General features: G+C 41.6%; 1 protein-coding gene across 1 annotated transcript in view; it reads left to right on the forward strand.

Moving 5' to 3' along the window:
• The window catches only part of antxr2a (ANTXR cell adhesion molecule 2a), a 198,644-nt gene extending 178,955 nt beyond the window's left edge, over nt 1–19,689 (forward strand). Inside the window, exon 17 of the mRNA XM_080191187.1 lies at nt 17,788–19,689. Within this exon, the coding sequence (XP_080047313.1) occupies nt 17,788–17,817 (30 nt within the window). The 3' untranslated portion in view covers nt 17,818–19,689. The remainder of the gene's footprint in view (nt 1–17,787) is intronic.
• Nucleotides 19,690–20,232: the final 543 nt, after the last annotated feature.

Here is a 20,232-nt window from a genome sequence, read left to right on the forward strand (position 1 = left end):
ACGCTCCTCGTGCTGCGATGGACTGCTCACCTTGTCTGCGTGCCCGACGCAAGATTCCTAACGCAAGTGCTCTACTCCTATCTCCGCAATGGAAAGAGATCACCAGGACTGCAAAGAAAACGCTACAAGGACACTCTGAAAGCCTCCCTAAATGAACACAGCAGTGCCATTGACATATGGGAATCGCAAGAAAGCACAAACTAGAGAAGAAGCATCCGCAAAGGCAGCAATCAACTTGTACATCAGTGGATGGAGCACTGGAAAGCCAAGTGTGAACAGTGAAAAGAGAGCACAGAATCCAGGATGTCCCACTCACCTCAACAAACACCAGGTGCCAAACCTGTGGCAGAGTCTGCAGCTCCAGTAGTGGACTATTCCGCCAGTGCAGAACCGCATCCTCTCTCTCTCTCTCTCTCTTCCTCCCACCCCCCGCAGTGGATGCAAGTCATCCTCAACCCTGATGAACTGCCAAAGAAGAAGAAGACGCAGTCCCCAGAAGCCTTAAAACTGTTGTGGATTAAGATCACTGAGTCTGGTGAAAATAGGACATTTTACTTATATGTATACATGGGAGAGACTCAGTATGCTGAAAATTACAGAATATGTCATTTGTTTTCATGGATGGAGTAAAAAGAGCAGTGTTATACTGTTAGATAACCAGGGCTGTTGCCAGGTAAAAATTCATTGGTGAGGATCTTGCCACATTTCTCTCTATCAATAATATGGTACATGTACAGTGGCAGGCCACTGATAGATAGCTTCAAGATGGAAACAGCAGTGGTTCAGACATAGTGCATACATCAAATATAGCATACATTTTTCATTCTGTGTTTAGTGTCACTGGTACCCACAGCTTGAACTGATACATCTGTGGGATGTTGCCACATTATTCATCAGTGGCAAGGCAATGGCAACTTGTAAGTCAGAGATGTGACTGTGTAATGATTTATTTCCTATTGATGTACATGAAAAAAGATGTCCAATGAGCTGAGGGTACGCGTTTTTCAATAAGGATTGTAACTCTGGAAAGAAATAGAGAATACATAAAATCTGTTATGTTCAGTAAGCTTTTATCCACTGCAAGGTAGAGTGAACCCTATTTTGCTTGGAAAAATGAATGGCCGCAAGACTTTTAGCCTTGTGTTTAAAGTATAACGAAGAATGGTTTATTCTGTACTCTTGTCACTTAAGCCATTCCTGTCCTTGGCTACTGTCACAGGCCAAGTCAAATCTTTTGCAGTTTTGGGATCCTGTTCAATTTTGACCTTACCTTCCAAATTCTTTTTATCATAAAGATCACCTACTTCCCATCTTCACAGCACCTGACTTTGCATTTCTCTCAATTCATCTGCTGCTGAAACTTCATCCCTACAGTTGTCAGTTCCAGCTTCAACTGTTCTAATTCCCACTAGATTGACCTTCATTCCCCATGCGTTTCAGCTCATCCAAACATCTATTGCCCACAATTTGTCCGGCATCAACTCCTGCAATAAGTCTTCCCTCACTCACCTACATTAACTAATAATCCCCTAAAACTCTTTTCCTTGTGTTTAAATATCTTTGCAGTTGCATCCCTCATTATCATTGTAACCTCCTTCGGGTCTGAAATCAATCAAGAAATCTCTATTCCTCTAACTCCACGAACTTTTGCGCCTCTCCTGCCATCCTCTCACTGGTTTAGCAGTGTAAATCTGACTCACTGGAGATCTTGATCCAAAGCTTTCTGTTCCTTCACCTTTAGAATTGCATTTATTCTCCACACTTCAACTAAGCTTTCCTCCTAGCCATTCTAGGCCCCTGCAAAATCTTTGAATGTATTTTTATACATTGCAGTTACTGGCCTGGATTTTGACTGTGGCAAAATCATCAGCTGACTCCACTGAAGTCCGATTTTTGTGACCCAAGCGTATGAAACACAACATTTGCAGAGTAGACCAAGAATGGCTGGACTTGGTGCATTTTCTTGGATAGCCAGGGTACCTCTTTGGAAGAGTTAAGAACCCTTTTGGATATGATCCTGGGACACTTTTGGGAGAGGTCAGCTCCCCTTTGGATTTATTGAAAGTAAGCATAACTGCGCATAAAACATACATAAAAGTATTTCCTGTCAAGCTCATTAGAACTATCACCAGACATGTCAGAACCAATTGTGTAAACTGTCAAATGCAACTATCAAGAGAAATGTCAAAAGTGTCAAGAGGACCTACCTGTCAATAGGAGCTGTCAAGGCATTTAAAAGCCCCATCCTTTAAGTCTTTGAAAATGGTGCCAGATGTGTTTAAAAAAAATCATTGTTTTCTTTTTCACTCTGTTGACATAAAACCGAGAGCTCCCATTACTGAATTACCATTGCCTGACTGATTTCACACCCATTTATTGTCATACTTAGGTGCCTACTGTTTCACAGTTTGATTGATAACTACAAGTGGCTATAGACTCCTTGAAGTGGGACTATGATTATCAATGCTTGTTGAAGGAAATCCCATTTAATTGCTGCATGGATCCTGAGTTCTGCCCATTCAGAATACTGGTGAGTTGTCATGGTAGGCGTAAGGACAAAGTGGTGAATAGAGGGCAGGAGTGTCAGCACTACGTTGGTGTAGGGGATATAAAGCAACATGGGGTTGGATACGGGGCATCACTTACCATGGGGTTATGAGTAGTCATAGGTGTTGCATACAAGGGGATAGATTGGTGAGGACGGTATGAGCCACCATGGGAGATGGTTAATGGGTATGAGCTGGTGAGGGTTGGCACAGATGGATGCTGGTTACTGTGTGTGCAGGCAGCGAGGGCTGGAGGATGTTTTATTCTTTTAAAGAAATTGTTGGACACAGTGCTGGAACCCCAGGACAGGCATTCTGTCAAGCACTCCTTGGCATTCTTCTCGTTACTTCTAGGGTTGCCCATCCAACTTCTAACACTCCCTCTTCTCTTCCCCCCACCCCCATATCCTTGACTGGGCAGCCATTTACAAAAAGAGTTTACGGAGCTGGGAACTCTCCTGAATCTGGCGGGTGAAAATCCAGGCCCCGATGTTTTTGTTGTTGTTAAAAACAAAGGGCTGAATTTTCGCTTTGGAGGTGAAGAAAGAAGTTTGGACTGTTTCTGTATCCAAAGCCTGTCCCCAGTGAAAGCAGTCACTGGCTGGAATTTTGACTAGAATGTAGTCCTAACAGCATGAAGACAGGTTCCTTGTCCAACTAAGAGTGACAGACAGGCTCGCAAAGCTGGAGGGCCAATAAAAGGCCTTCCAGTTTCACGGGAACAACAGGCTACAATAAAAAGTAAGTAACTGAAAGGGCACTTCATCAGGAAGGTGCCTTCTTGGTCACTATTTTCAAACATAATTAAATAAAAAATATAGAAATCAGCCAGGCCGCCACTGGCAGTGGATGTGGAGACAAAATTATTGCACATCTAACACAAAAGCCATTTGGTCTTATTTTATTATATCATGCACAGATCCTGCAGCTTGTATTTAGAACCAGGATAACCCACACTGCATGGATCTCCCGTGAAGATAGGCTAGCACATCTGAAATCAGCATGACACATCAAAGGCAAATGGGCAGCAAACATTCCCTCCTATACATGGCTCAATAAACCATTGACATTCTATGTCATCACATCTGAACATGTATAGGTCACTCAGTCTCTTTGAACCTTTCATGCTATTCTGTCACTTCACAGCTGACCTGTGCCTGAAGTCCATTTACGAGCCTTTGACTATCTCCCCTTACACTCTTACCTAACAAAACTCAATTGATAACTGCCCTAAAAATTTCAATTGACCCAGAATCCACAGCTCTTTTGGAAGAGTGTGTTCCAGCTTTTTACTACCTCTTGTGTGAAAAAATCCTTCCCTGGTCTCACTAGCATCAACATAGCATTCACCTGTTTGATGACTTCCTGTAAATGTACATGGGTTTCCAATAATTTGTACATTTAAATTGCTTTGCTGAACCATAGCTCCCTGTCTCTCACCACTGAGAAATTATTCAATTAAGTCTTTCTTGGATCCAAAGTGGATGATCTCATACTTCACCATGTTGAACTCCAGCTGCAATAGTTTTGCCAACTCACTTATTCTGTCTCTGCCTCTTTGTGAGTTCCTGCTTCCATCCTTCTAATTTTCATTTGCAAGTGCAGACAGATAATGCTCCATTCATTGATCAAGGTCATATATACATGTATGGGGAAAAGGTCATGTGTGGAATAGTCCCAGAGTGTTTCAGAAAAGGGAGGAAAATAACTGCAAAGAGGAACAGTGGATCCATACACTGATTTAAAAGGAGCCTTTTTTGCAAGATCGGCTGTGGTGTTTGAGTGCTGTAAATGCATGTCATGTAGACTGGTGATCAGATTCTATCAATGCATAACATTTAAAAATGAATCCAGTTTGTAAGTAAATGCATTCTTGCAGCATAAGGTCAGATTTGGATTCTACACATGAAGATCAACAACTTGGTACATAGATCTTGATTTGAATACTGAATGCCATCTTTTATGTGCTGAAAAATACTTTAGCAATGAATTCATAACGTGGTCAATTATTTTTTTCCTCCCCTAGACAGAATTCGGGGTTTATAATTTTTTTTTAACCTTGGTAATCCTTGGAAAGAGTGCGTGCACTGCAGCCATTTGGAACCTGTTGGATCTGGTCTCCCTCTGCTAAAAGTCTGCGTCGATCGCATTCATGCATTAGTGCCATCTGTGCCTGCTGTACCTTCTGTGAGGTAGCCATGGCCAATCTACTGGCTGCTATCTGAAAATAGGTTTGAAACAGCAAGGGCCTGTGCTCAGAGCTGATACATGGCCGCAAAGTACATTTGCAGGGAGGAGCAGTTAAACATTGCAGCAGTCCATCAAACAGGAAACATCTGCACCTAGTATCTTCCAGTTATCTACCATCAGAAAAAAGGGGAGGCTTGTACCCTGCAAAAAAATCCAATAATTTTACTTTTAGTTCTCGCTGCTGCACACTGATGGGAGTCCTTATAAAATGAAACATTTAGAGCGCAAAAATGAATTGTCTCAGTAATTTTGAAGGAGGTTTATTGCCAAATCTATTAGCAGACAAGAAAAGGTTAATAAACTTCTGGCAGGGATAACACTAATTCAATTAAAAGCCACATCCTGTCTTCCCTTGCAGATGTACCAAGAAACTTCTGTCGCAGTCATCCATCCAACACAAGGCTTTGTTCATTTTTTTAAAAATGATTGTTTATCATATCTCCCTGATAGGAACTCTCCTGAATTTACTTGAAATGTTTGCATTGAATGAAAGTCACAATCAATACATGACTGCAGTAAGCAGATTTGATCATTCCATAATTTAAATAATCTACTTCAGAAGGAAAAAAACTAAAGCCCTCCCCCCCATTTGTCAAGCTAATCCATTGTATTTGCATCACATAAAAAAATACACTTTACATCCCTATCTGCAAGGTACAAAAGGAACATTTTGGGGCCAATAATATGAACAGTTGACACACTGGTTGGCCTCATAATTTTTACTGCATTTTCTGGGGAACAGATGCTTGATGTGCACTGTGTGGCCACCACCTTATTTCTCATCCCCTCAATGGTAACACAAGTTAAGTGGAAAACCATAACATGCGTTATAGTTTCTTAGTTATGTTTCATAAAAATAGGAACAGCAGTAGACCATGTGGTCCATCAAGCCTGCTCCATCATTCCGTACAATTTAGCTGATCTTCAGTTACAACTCCACTTTCTCTGGGGTAGACAATTCCAAAGATTTACAACTCTTTAAGTGAAAAAGATCTACTCATCCCAGTTTTGAAAGATCGGCTGCCCTGAAAGTGCCCCTGTGTTTTACATTCCCCAGGGGCGGGAAACAACCTCTTCGAATTTATCCTTCAAGCCCCTTCATAATTTGGAATGTCTCACGAGGTCATCTCTCCTCAAAGAACAACTTCTCATCCCAAGGACCAATCTAGTGAACCTTGGTTACACTACCTCCACACTACACTACATTCTTCCTTTCAGTATGTAGAACAAACTTACACACACTATTGCAGTTTCATCAAAGCCTGGTAAAATTGTAGCAACTATTCTTTATTCTTGTACTCTAATCTCCTTGAAATAAAGACCAACATAAAATTTACTTTTGTAATTCTTGGTCTACCTGTATACGAGTTTTGTAAGAGTGTGCAAAAGTCTTTCTGAACATTAACGTTTACAAATTTTAAGAATTATAACATTTTTATTCTTAGAACCAAAACTAATAATTATACCCCATCTGCCAACTTTTTGCCCACTCACTTAACTTGTCTATACCTTTTTTGCAGTCTCTTTGTGTCCTCCTCATAGTTTACATTCCACCTAGCTTTGTAGTGTCAACGAGCATTGTCAGATACGTTGCTTTCTGTTTCTTTGTAAATAGCTGAGGCCCCAGTACTGATCCTTGCAATACAACAGACACAGGCTGCCAACTTGAAAATGTTCCCTTTATCCCTACTCACTACTTCCCGACCAATAACCAATTCTCTATCAAAATCAAAGCTAATGTATTATCCCCAGCTCCATGAGCTCTTGTGTATTAACCTTTTTGTGTAGCATCTAATGGTTCTCCTTTATCTGTTTTTATTTTCCTGGTTAGTTTACTCTCACATTTGATTTCTTCCCTTTTAGTCATGCTTTTGGTGGTCCTTTGCTTGTTTCTTAAACACTCCTAATTCTCAGACTTGCTTTTATTCTTTGCAACATTGTAAGCCTGTTATTTTACCGAATACTGTGCTCAGACTCTTTAAAGAGCCACAGACAGACCTTTCCAACTGAGTTTTTCAGTGGAATGTATTTTTGGTTGAGCATTTTGTATTTTTCTTTAACTATGAACAAACAAACACGTGAATTAGGAGCTGGAGTAAGACCTTCGCCCCAAAAGCTGTATCTAATTCTTTCTTGAAAACGTATGTTTTGGCCTCACCTTTGTTCGGTGGTAGCATATTCCATATGCTTACCATTCTCTGGTTGAAGAAATTTCTCCTCATCTCAGTCCTTAAGGTTTACCCTGTATTAGACAGTGACCCCTGGATCTGGGCACCCCCTCCATTGGGAACATCCTTCCTGCATCGACAACATGGTGATAGATTTTCTTTCTTTAGTTAATCATAGAAAACCGTGTTGGAGTGAATATGAATAAATAAAGGAAATTTTGCTCAGTTCTGCAGATGCATCTGTTCAGAAGTAAGGATCTGGCAATTCTCAAGTTATAAACATTAGCCAAAAAAGATATGAGTGAAAAATAGTGACATGTTGGGAAAAAACACTAGTACCTAAACTAGTGAGAAGTCATTGACCTGAAACATTAACTCTGTTACCCTCTCCACAGATGTTGCCTGACCTTCAGACTATTTCCCACATTTTTTGTTTTTATAACACATTAATCGACCTTGTTGAGTGCTGCTCTGAGTGTCTTTCAAAACCAGGAGTAAAAATGTTGCTGGAAAGAAAAGTCCAGTTGAATTGGCTAAGTGTTATTAGTGAGGAGTTCACACTGCAGATGCCCATCAATAGATGAGTGTTTAACTCCGGATCTGGTTTTGGGATAACAGAGGCAAACAAATAGAGGATTATAAATGAAGCAATTAACACTATAGGAGATTTCCAACAATCATATGGACATGATTGTGATCAAAGGCAAGGAACAGGATCTGGGAAAGCAACATGGAAGTTTACCATAGAATCCCTACAGTGCAGAAAGAGGCCATTTGGCCCATTGAGTCTGCATTGATCACAATCTCACCCAGCCCCTATCCCCATAACCCCATGCATTTGCCCTAACTAGTCCTCCTGACACTAGGGTCAATTTAATATGGCCAATTCACCTAACCCACACATCTTTGGGCTGTAGGAGGAAACTGGAGCACCCAAAGGAAACCCATGCAGACATGGAAAATGTGCAAACTCCACACAGACAGTGACCCAAGCCGGAATCAACCTGGCGCTGTGAGCAACAGTGCTAACCACTGTGCCGCTCTTCAGTTTCCTCCTTTTGCTAATTGTAGCAAAAGTGAGTATGAAGTGAATAAAGGGGATAATGAACCACAGCAGGATCATACCTAGCAGTGGATTATTGCATTACTGTCTAGTACTGATGGAAAAGTAGAGCCTGAGTCTCGGTAAGGACATAGTGATTGAGATTTGTGACCTGTATATTGAAGACCTGAGGATCACTTTTAGTCTATATTTTTAAAAAAATGATCACGGAATGTCTGGCAATTTGCTGCCCGTCCCTCATTGCCCTGGAGAGGTTAGTGGTGAGCTGCCATCTTGAACCACTACAAGCATCTGATGATTCATTATCCCTGTTGCATTTTGTCCTGGATTTTGCATGTGTGCTTGGTATTTGGTCAACATATGCTTCATTTTGTGCAAATTAGCCCTGAACTTGCAAGGATTGTGAGATCAGTTTCCTGTGTACTGACAGCCAGAATGGCAGAAAGCCTTTAATATCTTGTTGGAAGTTTCCATCATTTCAGTGTTGACTGATAACATACTCATCCACAAATGAACAGCTGTATCATAATACAATTTGTTTGAAATTTGCAAACAGCATGTTGCCTACCCAATTGATTTAAAACAGCCTAGCTCCAGGATTTCTGAGGAGTTCAGAGGAATCATCAATGGGCAGGTAGAAATCTTACTCTGCCCACAACCCTTTCTGCCTTTTCCAAGCCCTGCTGATGAGTTTCAGGTTCAGTATGTTATTCTGTCCAGTTTTTCCGTTGCATCATAAGTATTTCAGTGAAGATTGTGCACGTGATCTCTTGTTAACTGGCTGCTGAGTTGAAGCAGTAGCAGTCACTGTTTAACCATGACATTTCCTCACTAACCCGTGCCAGTACAGAACAGTGGGACAGGCTTGAGGTTTTGTCATCCACCCTTGATTGATTTACAGTTGCCTGTAAACACTGTTAAAAATGTTTTTTTTATTTATTCCTGGGAAGTGGATGATGTGGGCCTGGATTAATTGTCTCACCCCCAGTTGCTCTAAGAAGAGGTTTGTTCGTCTTAAATGATTCTGTTTTTCAACTGAAGAAATTGCTAGGGCACTGGAGGGAACAGCATGGAGACAGTTTTTGATAGGTGCTCACCTCTTTAATGCTGGATAAACAGACATTAGGACCCTGGAAACTGGATTGTGGTCTCTGTGTGTGCCAGAAGGACTCCCAAGACCATCCGGTCTCTTGTGAGGTATCCAGTAAACATGTCCGAGATCACCAGGTGCCAACTTAGTTGGCATAAATAAGTGTCTTGTTCTTATTTCAGGATTCAAATATCATTTTGAACAACATTAGTATGGTAATCACCAGTTCCCCAGCAAATCCAGGATCAGTTGACAGGGTGTTATTTCTAACATTATGTAAAGGGATTCTCCAGTTTGACTTCTGCCGTCCTGCTACTGCTGGTTGATGTACCATTTATTAAATTTTCCAGAGATGGATCAGGCTGAGTTGTCAGTGCAATTTTGACTGTCGGTTTTTGTTAAACCTCTGATTGACTCTCTGGTTGCAGTGATTGGGGTGCCTTGGTAGCTGGAAGGAGGAAGCAATTTCAGAATGGGTCCATCTACTGTGCATGCCTGCATGAAGCAGGAGCTAGGTGCACTGTTCACCAGTGTCATTAACTTCATCTTATTTCCTATGGAGGCTGCAAAACGGATAGATAAAACTCAGTGTTTGGTCCGGATTGTAGCCTTCCCTCACCAATAGGACATCTTCAATTGCATACAGGCAGCCCAGCACAGGACACTAGAGTACTCATGCATTGAAGGGCTTCTACTTTCTGAAGATACAATTAATGTGCTATTATATGCAGTTTGGCAGTTATAATGCCTTCAACCTTTAATTTCTGCACTCTTTCATGGAGACCATCAGGTCAAAGCCTGAATACTTCTAATAAAGCTCTCAATGGGAGTCATACCGTCGCATCTTTGATGAGGTCATTGAATTTCTTTTTACTTTCTTGCCAGACCTGTGATGTGAGCCTCTTGACATTCATGCACACCCTGAGCGAGGTGAGGTGGTAAGATCGAGTGGGAGGCGAAAAATCAGGTTTGCGCCCCAATTTTTCACCTCCTCCAGCTATACTGGCCCTGTTTTGCCGTTGAAATTGGCTTTGTGCCCAGAAAGGACATGAAGCCAAATTAAATATTAATAACATGAACATGTCCTTAACAAGTCCCAGATGTTATTGTCTAGACTCATGTACCTTTTCCACCTCACCGGCCGAGGTTCTCCCTAGCAAGAGTCACATTTTCCCCACCAAAAGGGACCAGATGTGATCGCCTCGTTTGCGGCGGTCAGGTTTGGAGGCTATTTGAAGCCCCCAGGGTGGTCAGCAACAGGGCCAGGCAGTGCCCTTTGGCCCTTACCCATCATCCCTCATAGCCTCCACATACCCTATTCATGCCAATGCAGCATTCATAGCCTCATGCCAATCTACATCTCTTGAATCATCCCATGGCCCATCATATCACCATGCCCCTTTAGCCACCCCATGACCCTTTATAGCCGTTCTGCTAACTTATGACAACTTATGCCTTCCAAGCTCACCCTTTGCACTTGCATAATTTATGCCACTTTATTTAGTATCCACCATGGGTAGATTTCAGGACACATGCTGAGATTTAAAAAAAGGTTCCAAGTATCCATTGATTGCTTCGATATTAAAAAAAAGCTCTCACTGATAAAAATCATTCTCTATATTAGAACTCCTTAAACTATCTAATTTCTTTTAAATGTTAGCATTTGTATTCATAATCCCACAACAAAGACTTTATGACCAGTTGGAGCTGTCAATCAAACTGTAAACTGACAAGCATCCTATTATGATAATGATAGGTTGCAGAATCAGTCATACAGCACAGATCCTATAATGAAAGCCATGCTAAGGTGGCACCCAAGCAAGGTGGTGGGCTCTGCCAAGCAAGGTGGAGGAGGCAGGGACACTGGAGTTGTTTAAGAGTTACTTAGACAGGCACATGAGTGGGATGAGATGGAGGGATATAGGACACTGTTTTAAATAAGGTTCAGGAGCCTTGGGACGTCCCTGGGAATCAATTGATTCCTATGGACCTTCCAACATATTTTCTGGCTCACTTGTTTTACTTTTGAGCTTCTGGGGATTCCCTTGAATGTTTGTATAAGGATGTACATGGTATTGATGTTTTTCTCTTTTAATCCACAGGTGCTTCGGTCCGCCTTGTTGTCTAACGAGGGGCATACACGCGATGGGTCGTACGAGGGCTGCTCTTGGATGTAGCCTAGTACTTCATGTCATTAGTGTATGCTTAAACTGGACCAGATGCTGGGCAACACAACAGCTCAGTGACTATCACTGTTTGCAGTGCAGATACATGGATTTGGGCCGGTGTCTGTGGGAGTTTGCGCATTCTCCCCGTGCTTGCATGGGTTTTCTCCGGGTGCTCCGGTTTCCTTCCACACCCCAAAGATGTGCTGTTAGGCTGATTGGTGTAACAAATTGTCCCTAAATTAGTCTTCCCTCAATGTGGAATGCTGGAAGCATAGACAAGGGTCATGGGTGGAGAGGGGACTCATAATGTTAAAATGGCAGCGCAGGCTCATTGGGCCGAAGGACCTGTTTCCCGTGCTGTGTTGTTCTTTGTTCTTTGAAAGCCCTCGGGCCTATGTCAACAGAGTGAGTTTGCAAGCACTTTATTTAAATAAAGCAGGCTGTTATTTTTCAACTTAAAGGCCAGGAGATTTAAATATCTTGCTAGCTTGACAATTCCAATGAGTTTATCCACTTTTCAGACACATTCATGTCCACATTTAACCACCCCAAAGGGCACGTAAGCACTCTCAGAGAACTCTGGTACATTCTCTTGAAAAATACGAAGTCCACTAATTGTGTTTTGAACCTGTCACTATGAAAATTGAATCTGTTTGAAGTCAGCGGCACTGTTACATGTGCAGCTACCTCCATGAATGTAAAAATTATAAACTACATTACTCCCTGAAGGTGCTAGTTTCAGAGACAGTAAATTCCAGAATTTGGGCTCCAGCGTAATATTGGCTAAGCAAGATACGCTCCCTGTAATTGCAAAATTTCAGGCCTGAATGTAGAACCCCTCTACACTCTCCAGTCCAACTCCTAGTATTACCCAAGGATGTAAATAAGTGCTAAGTATGATCTTGATGCTCTAGCAGCCTTCATTTGAAAGCAGAGCTACCAAGTTTCTCTTCCCATAACATATAACATGCTGACTCTCTGCCTTGTACCAAATGAAGTTCCTATGTATGTTGTTCCCATATATTTAATATTCTTATGTTATAGGTTGACTTTTCTGTATAGTAGTGTCATTGGATATGAGTTTTTATATTGTCCAGTACATGTGAAAGTTGCAGTTATTGATTCATCAACCTGTTGCATTGCAGTGTTCTTTTATTATGTAAGAAATATAGAGAGCAGGAGCAGGCCATTCAGTCCTTCAAGTCTGCTCCTCCATTCCATAAGACCATGGCTGATCCTCTATCTCAATGCCATGTTTTTGCTTTCTCCTCATATCCCTTGATGCCGTTAAAATCTTTTTAAAAAAATCTATCTTTTTCTTGAATGCATTGTGAATTTTTCCTTTAAATGTAAGAGTGGCAAGATTTGGGAAAATGATTTGTCTGTTGGAAATTCTTTCCAACTCTACATTCATTCTCTTACACATGCTTATTTGCATAACAATGACATTTTCCCATCTAATCTTTTCCCTGCTATATGCTATTAATATTACTCTGTCATTACAGTGATTTTTGAAGTTTTTTTGCAATTGCAATAGTCCCTAATTTTTATGCATGTTCCGTGCTATAACTTTGTAGTAATATTCATGCACTATTTTTTCACTCATATACATTTGTTTAGTTTTCCTGTCAGGATCTGTGATAATGGGAGATTGGTTTGATGGTGGCTACCTTTCATTGCCAATAGTTTGTGTTTTCCCTACATCCTGAGAAGGCAGTCCTCCCTCTTTGTAACACATTGCTGATCCTGCTCCATGGCATTCGTTAGCACTGCGATATAGGAAGTGCTGAATTATATATTATTAGAGAACATCTTGGTGTTTAGTTTCACTTGTAAGTAGAGCAGATCTTTAAGTACAATTATGAACAGCAGTTGGATGAATATGGTCCCTCTGGGGTCTCTTGAGTTTGAAATATTCATTCTGATCTGGTGGAGCCTATTTCAAGGAGGAAGGAGGTTCCAGGAGACGTATTTAAATTACGAGATAAATGGAAAAGAAAATCAAGAGGGGTGTACAACAAGTTGACAATCTCTGTCAAAGTTGGATGTTTTGCCAGATGCTAGCATTATTGGTCTATGTGAGGCACAATTATTCAATAATATGTGAAGTTGGTGAGTTAACAAGTATCCTGAGGGATGGATTGCCTCCTGATTTCCATATCCACCTCTAGGACAGATGTGCTGAGGAGGCAAAATATGGTGGTGGCTGGAATTACTGTGGGATGAAGAACTGCCCTTCATGCAATATGGGCGACATGATAGCACAGTGATTAGCACTGCTACTTACATAAGAACATAAGAAATAGGAGCAAGAGTAGGCCATCTAGCCCTTCGAGCCTGCCCCGCCATTCAATAAGATCATGGCTGATCTGTCGTGGCTCAGTTCCACATTCCCGCCCTCTCCCCATAACCCTTAATCCCCTCGCTTATCAAAAACCCATCAACCCGTGTCTTAAAAATATTTAGCAAGGCAGCCTCCACCACTTCAACGGGCAGAGAATTCCAGAGATTCACCACCCTTTGAGTGAAGAAGTTCCTCCTCAACTCCGTTCTAAACCGCCCCCCCTTTATCTTGAGGCTGTGCCCCCTAGTCCTACTGTCCTTTCTGAGTGGGAAGAGTCTCTCCACCTCTATCCTATCCATCCCATTCATCATCTTATACGTCTCAATGAGATCTCCCCTCATTCTTCTAAACTCTAACGAGTACAAGCCTAGTTTATTCAGCCTCTCCTCACAGTGCCAGGGACCCAAGTTCGATTCCTAGATTGCATCACTGTCTGTGTGGAGTCTTCATGTTCTCCGGTTTTCTCCCACAGTCTGAAAGACGTGCTGATTAGATGCATTGACCCAAACAGGCGCCAGACTGTGGCGACTAGGTGAATTTCACAGTAACTTCATTACAGTGCTAATGTAAGCCTTACTTGTGACTAATAAATAAACTTTAACTTTAAGATGTCTGACCTCATGTGGTCCTCTCAGCCCTTTTCATGTAATATATCTCAGAATTTTGCTGGCTTCTGTACGTAGGATCAGGGTCTGTATCTGGCATCTTTTTACCAGATATTCACTGGAAAAGTTTTCAGTGTATGTTGTGTAGCAAAATCATGAACACGTTTATAATGAATACAGCTACAACATTTACCTGCATGTCATTTTCAGCTGTGATGTTTTGGTCTGTATCTTAAAGGTCAGTCCTTAGCCTTGAAACTTGGGTCTTCATTTAATTCTACCTATTTGAAAAGATTACTATGATGGGGAGGTATAATTATCAGTGCTAGTTGATGATTTATTTGTGCGGTAATTGATAAGATAAATAGGCCCCTTAATTCTTGGCAATTAAGGATCGTTACATTGTTGATTCCTGTTAGCCAAGCTCATATGGGACTTAAACCACAGTACACAATTAATTCAAAATCAATAGTAACTTGCCTTGTTGATAGATATTGTAATAGGGCATGCTATACATCACACCTATGAAATTCAGAGTAGGGTCTAAATAATGTCGATCAACTTTTGCTGGGTATTACCCTTTGTTAAGTTCAATATTAGATCGGTCTGCCGCGAAGGAAAGTTGTAAGTTCCCAGTTGTTTCCTTTTTGCATGCCCTGAGATGCAGCAACCCATGACACCTATGACGGGCCCAGGAGATGCAGGTGTCCCTGTTCTCTTTCCAATTCTGTTCTGCTCCTTTCCATTGTGTCTTGTTCTGCAAGAGAGGGGCAGAATTCCAGTTATTCTGCAACACTGTGGTCAATTGATATGCCTGCCATGGTTGAATAGCTGGAGTTATGTGGAGGCCATGAGAGATGGATGAGAGGTTGGAGCATTGGTAGGTACGTAAGGGTGAAGTGGAATACTTGATCCTGGGTATGAGTCCTGTCAGAGAATGCCAATGTGTGAGTGATGGCAGTGTGGTGCATTGCCCAGTGTGATGTTACAGTGGGTAGGACATGTCATGAGTTGATGCATTCACTTTAACCACTTCATGAGGTCATTGGTCCTTTTTTGGCACTGTGGCCAAGTCTTCAGGTCCAGACTCTGGGAGTTGCCCCTTGGTCACCTCCCTTCCCTCCCCCATGCAAAAACATGGCCTCACTATCTCTACCACTAATGCCTACAGTGCCACATCCATCAATCTGGAGTCCTCGAACTGCCCTGATGTTCACTTTGCAATTGAAATAACTCCTCAGAGACCAGCAACCCTTTACCAGATTCCCTTTATTTACAAACCCAATTCTACTCCTTAGAGTGCTTCAAGCACAGTCAGAATTCAAAGTGTCAAGAGCCCTGACATTCCTCTATATATACGTATATGAAACTCCCTGGTTGGGCAGGCAATCATAACCTCAATCAGGGCGCTCATACTCCAAGAGCCAACCTCAATGACCTCATTGAGGTTATTATAGCAATATTTTTGTGTAGCTTCCCTTTAAGATCCAGTCTCCCTTTAAAATCCCGTTAAGATCCCTTTAAGATCCAGTCTCCCTTTAAGAAGGGCAGGCTTACTGGACCACATGATCAGGAGCTTTGCAGTGCACAGAAGCTGCAAGCAACACGGAGAGCGAAGAAGGAGCATGGGGAGCAGTAACAGAGCTGCATGGCCCAACACTGCTATCAGTAAGAAGTGGGGAGGTGAAAATTGAGTTGCGTCCAGCTTGATTTGAATGGGCACCGGCAAGTTCTAAATCATGACCCACCCACACAAGAAGCAAGGGAGCCCAAGTTCCGGCCTGTAAACCTCTGAATAAAACCAAAAACTACTTTGTTAAATAATGCATTTTGTACTTAAAGATCATAGAATCATGGAATCCTTTGGTGCAGAAGGAGGCCATTCAGCCCAGTGAATCTGCACTGATCACAGTCTCACTCGGGACCTATCCCCATAATCCCATGCATTTAGTCTAGCTAGTCCCCCTGACGCTAATTTAGCACGGCCAATGCACCTAACCCGCACGTCTTTTGGAATGTGGGAGAAAACTGGAGCACCCGGAGGAAACCCACGCAGACACAGGGAGAAGGTACAAATTCTGCACAGGCAGTGACCCAAGCTGGGAATTGAACCTAGGTCCCTGGCGCTGTGAGGCTGCAGTGCCATTGTGCCACCATGCCGCCCATGGACAGACATCTTCTTATGTTTTTTGAATCCAGTCTTGATATTCAACCCTTCTAATTGGCTGCACCATGATTCAGATTCAGAGGCATTTTCCTTCTGCCTATTCCAAAAGTTTAAAGTATAAGTTTAAAGTTTATTAGTGTCACAAGTAGGCTTACATTAACATTGAGGTTACTATGGAAATCCCTTAATCACCACACTCTAGCACCTATTCAAGTACACTGGAGAATTTTCACGGCCAACGCACTTAACCAGCATGTCTTTTGGGCTGTGGGAGGAAACCAGAGCACCTAGAGGAAATCCATACAGGAACAAGGAGGATGTGCCGAGTCCACACAGACAGTGCCCTAAGCTGGGAATCAAACCCAGGTCCCTGGTTCTGAGAGGCAGCAGTGCTAACCACTGTGCCACCTTGCCACCTGCCAAAATGTGAAAAGATCGCCCCTTTCTTCTTTACTATACATCCTCGTGATCTACTTTCTGATGTCTCCTGTATTCTTTCTAATTGATACTTTAAACCTGGTTAATGCACCCCACAGTCTCAACATTGTGAATGCATGTCATGAGTTGATGCATTCGTTTTAAACACTTCATGAAGTCATTGGACCTCTTTTGGTACTGTGCCAAGTCTTCAGGTTTAGACTCTGGGAATTGTTCCCCTGGTCATCTCCCTTCCCTTCCCCATGCAAAAACATGGCCTCACTACCTCTACCACTAATGCCTACAGCGCCTCATACAAAACTCTAGAGTCCTCGAGCTGCCCTGATGTTCACTTTGCAATTGAAATAGTTCCTCAGAGACCAGCATCCCTTCACCAGATTCCCTTTATTTACAAACCCAATTCTACTCTTTAGAGTGCTTCAAGTACAGTCAGGATCTAACCATCAGGGAATCCAGTCTAGGCTGGGTCTGAAGCTAAATCTCTGAGGTAAAAGGCTTTGCTCCTCGGCCTTCAAAAAGACACCTTCAGTACTAACACATATCTGTTACTTTCCTGCCATTGTGTTTACCTGTATGGCACGGAGACCCAGAACGGAATGTCAACTCTAGCATTCAGCAAAAGTGACAGGTACAATCCAGGACATGATGGTATTATTTTTAACTTCAGGAAGCTCCATGTTAAGTAATGGCAACTTAGTCAAACCCAATAACAAGTAACATTAGCTAATGGGAGTTCAATCCAAACTGAAACATTGTAAAGGATACTGCTTGCTATGGCTGAACTATTTATTACAACCATAGATAAAGAATAAAAAAACCCAGGAAATTAGCACATTCAAATGTTGATAAGTATTCTCATTTCTATTGTATGTTAATAGCAGTTAAATTATGTATTGACATTAAATTTCCTCATTAGGTAATGGCCATTATTTTTCTGTTGCTTTACAGGGCCGCTGTATAAACTTCAGCCGAGTATAGGCACAATAGAAATGATGAAGCTAGAACTGCTTTATTTCCTGTACCACCTACTGAAGAATGGTGAAGAATTCTCTACTTCCAGTGGACACCAATAATCTTCTACAAAAAAAGGGGAACAAATGCCATCGTCATATTGCATTTTGCTAACTCGCCACAAAACTGCAGCAAGAACAATGCAGATTACCCTTCAATCCATCAAGAACTGTACAGCGATAACTTGACAGAGGAGTTGCTTCTCTCCTAACCGTCGGCCCAGAGTAACAGCACAACAGCAATGGGACAAAGCAAACATTAACCACCCTTCCTTCTCTCCCAAAAAGAAATCCCATCGATTCCTTGGCACTTGAAGTCACTTTGAACTTTCTTTCCAGTCTGAATGTAGCCTGACTGTTATATCCTGTTTTGGGTAATCACATTTTATAGACAGAGTGTATTGTCAAAATAGAACCTATTAGCCACAGGCGGAGCAGCAATCCCACCAGGCCTACCCGGTGCATAAGTTCATTGCCTTTCGGCGATGTCACATCGCAAGATCTTTCCAACTTCACCACTTTACAATGCCTTACGGGAGTCGTCTGACTGAAAATCTTGTCATTTTTCACTGAAAAGTGCACACGCATGACAAAATGTAGACAGGATGCCCCAAGGTATGGGAATCAGCTAGACTTTGCCCTTTAGTTTTTGAAGACACCTTTCTTTCATTATGTGCTGGGAAAGGAAATTAATAGAGCGTTATCTTATAGCAGTACAGCCTATAACCAAACATCTTCTGCAGAAATTGAGACATTGGTGCTCTGAGGCCTGACATAGAAGCTCGTGCTTAGCCATCGCTGTAATCCTGTGTTCAGTTGCTCGTAACATGTCACCCTATTAAAGCATATTCATTGATCTGCGTACTTCTATTAAACAAATAAATAAGATAAAATAGAACGGCGCTGTTACAACCCAAGGTTGTGTAGGCTGGTATCCCCCCCATTCTTCAAATCTCCAAGGACTTTACTGTGTCACAAGCCAGCAACTCTCTTTGCATGAGAATTTCAAAGTTTAATTAATATAATTAAAGGCAACAGCAAGCAGCAGCCTGTGAAGATTTTGCTCATCTTTTTTATGCTTTTTGACATTGAATGACCTATTACTATTTAAGCTTTGCTTGAATTTTTAAAATATATTTGCACTGGTTGCGTTCGAAAGCAAAATAATAAGGTACCCATGTTTGTAACCAAACAATGAAGTTATATTATCCTGCTGCATCCCCTTTTCCAAACATTGAGGGAAAATATATTTAATGATTTTTTTTTCCCCCAACCGCCTTGTCAAGACGACAATCCCAAATGATGTCAGTATGAGCAGAAACACTGTGGGGGAGAAGAAAGCAGCAGCTGAGAAAAAGCTCGAATGATGCAGTCACTTTCGATACTGTACATGAAATGCAAAATGGATATTCGAGTCGAAACCTGACAAAGCGCGCCTGCTTTGATGTGAACTGGTATAGACAATGACCAGTGGCTGGGTCAGTGGGATGTCTCTCTGCGAGCAGGGAAGCTTATCAAATGACACTAAAAATAAGTTCAACAACCATCACATTTGAGAGAACAGGCGCACATTTCACATTTGGTGGGCAAGCAAGTGCGCGAGATGGGGAGAGCGATAGTGAAAAGTCCTGGTCTAATTATGCTTTTGAGCTGTTCATCAAAATCACATGGGACATGAATATTTCCCTTGGTTTACATGCAAAATTTATGATGTTGCCAAAAGAAGCTCTGTGTATAACCACTTGCTTAATCTTTTGCTCATTATTATTTAAGGTAATGGCAAAATTGTAAGTACTACCTATCAGTATGTTGCAAAATAAATTTTTCTAGAATTTTTGAACCTGCTTGATTTTTGTGAGATGATTTACACAAAATTGGGGAGCTTCAGAATCAATAGAATTGGATCCTGTAGCTGTGTTTTAAATTAAAGGATCACACGGTTTTCCAAAGTCCCCCCTTTCACTTAAGGAACGTCTCCATCCAGCCAAAGCTTTGTGCACGCTTGAGATTACACCGTTTTAGAACAAACTGGACTAGTTTAATGGTGTGCAGTTTTGTATTATTATAAGAAATTTGGCTTGATCATTTGCTTAACAAATACAAGTGTTAATTTCCTTATCTTGTGTGTAAGGAGAATTAAAATCAAACTGTCTCCAATAAAGCCTTTGTGCCTGCTGGAGTACACTGTAGTGCATGGTGCACACTCAGAATTTGGAGTTCTTCAAAGTCAATACAGACAATCTAAATGCTTTATTATAAATCTTCTGTAACAGGTTAGTATAGCGTACATTCAAAAATGTTCAAAATACTACTGTATACATTCACATATGGAATGGTAGCACAAAATGTTAAAAAAGGACACTGTTAAAACTAAGTAAAACGG

Source organism: Carcharhinus amblyrhynchos, chromosome 1 (assembly GCF_965287045.1).
Source record: "Carcharhinus amblyrhynchos chromosome 1, sCarAmb.v2.hapA, whole genome shotgun sequence".
In the NCBI taxonomy this organism is placed as follows: Eukaryota; Metazoa; Chordata; class Chondrichthyes; order Carcharhiniformes; family Carcharhinidae; genus Carcharhinus; species Carcharhinus amblyrhynchos.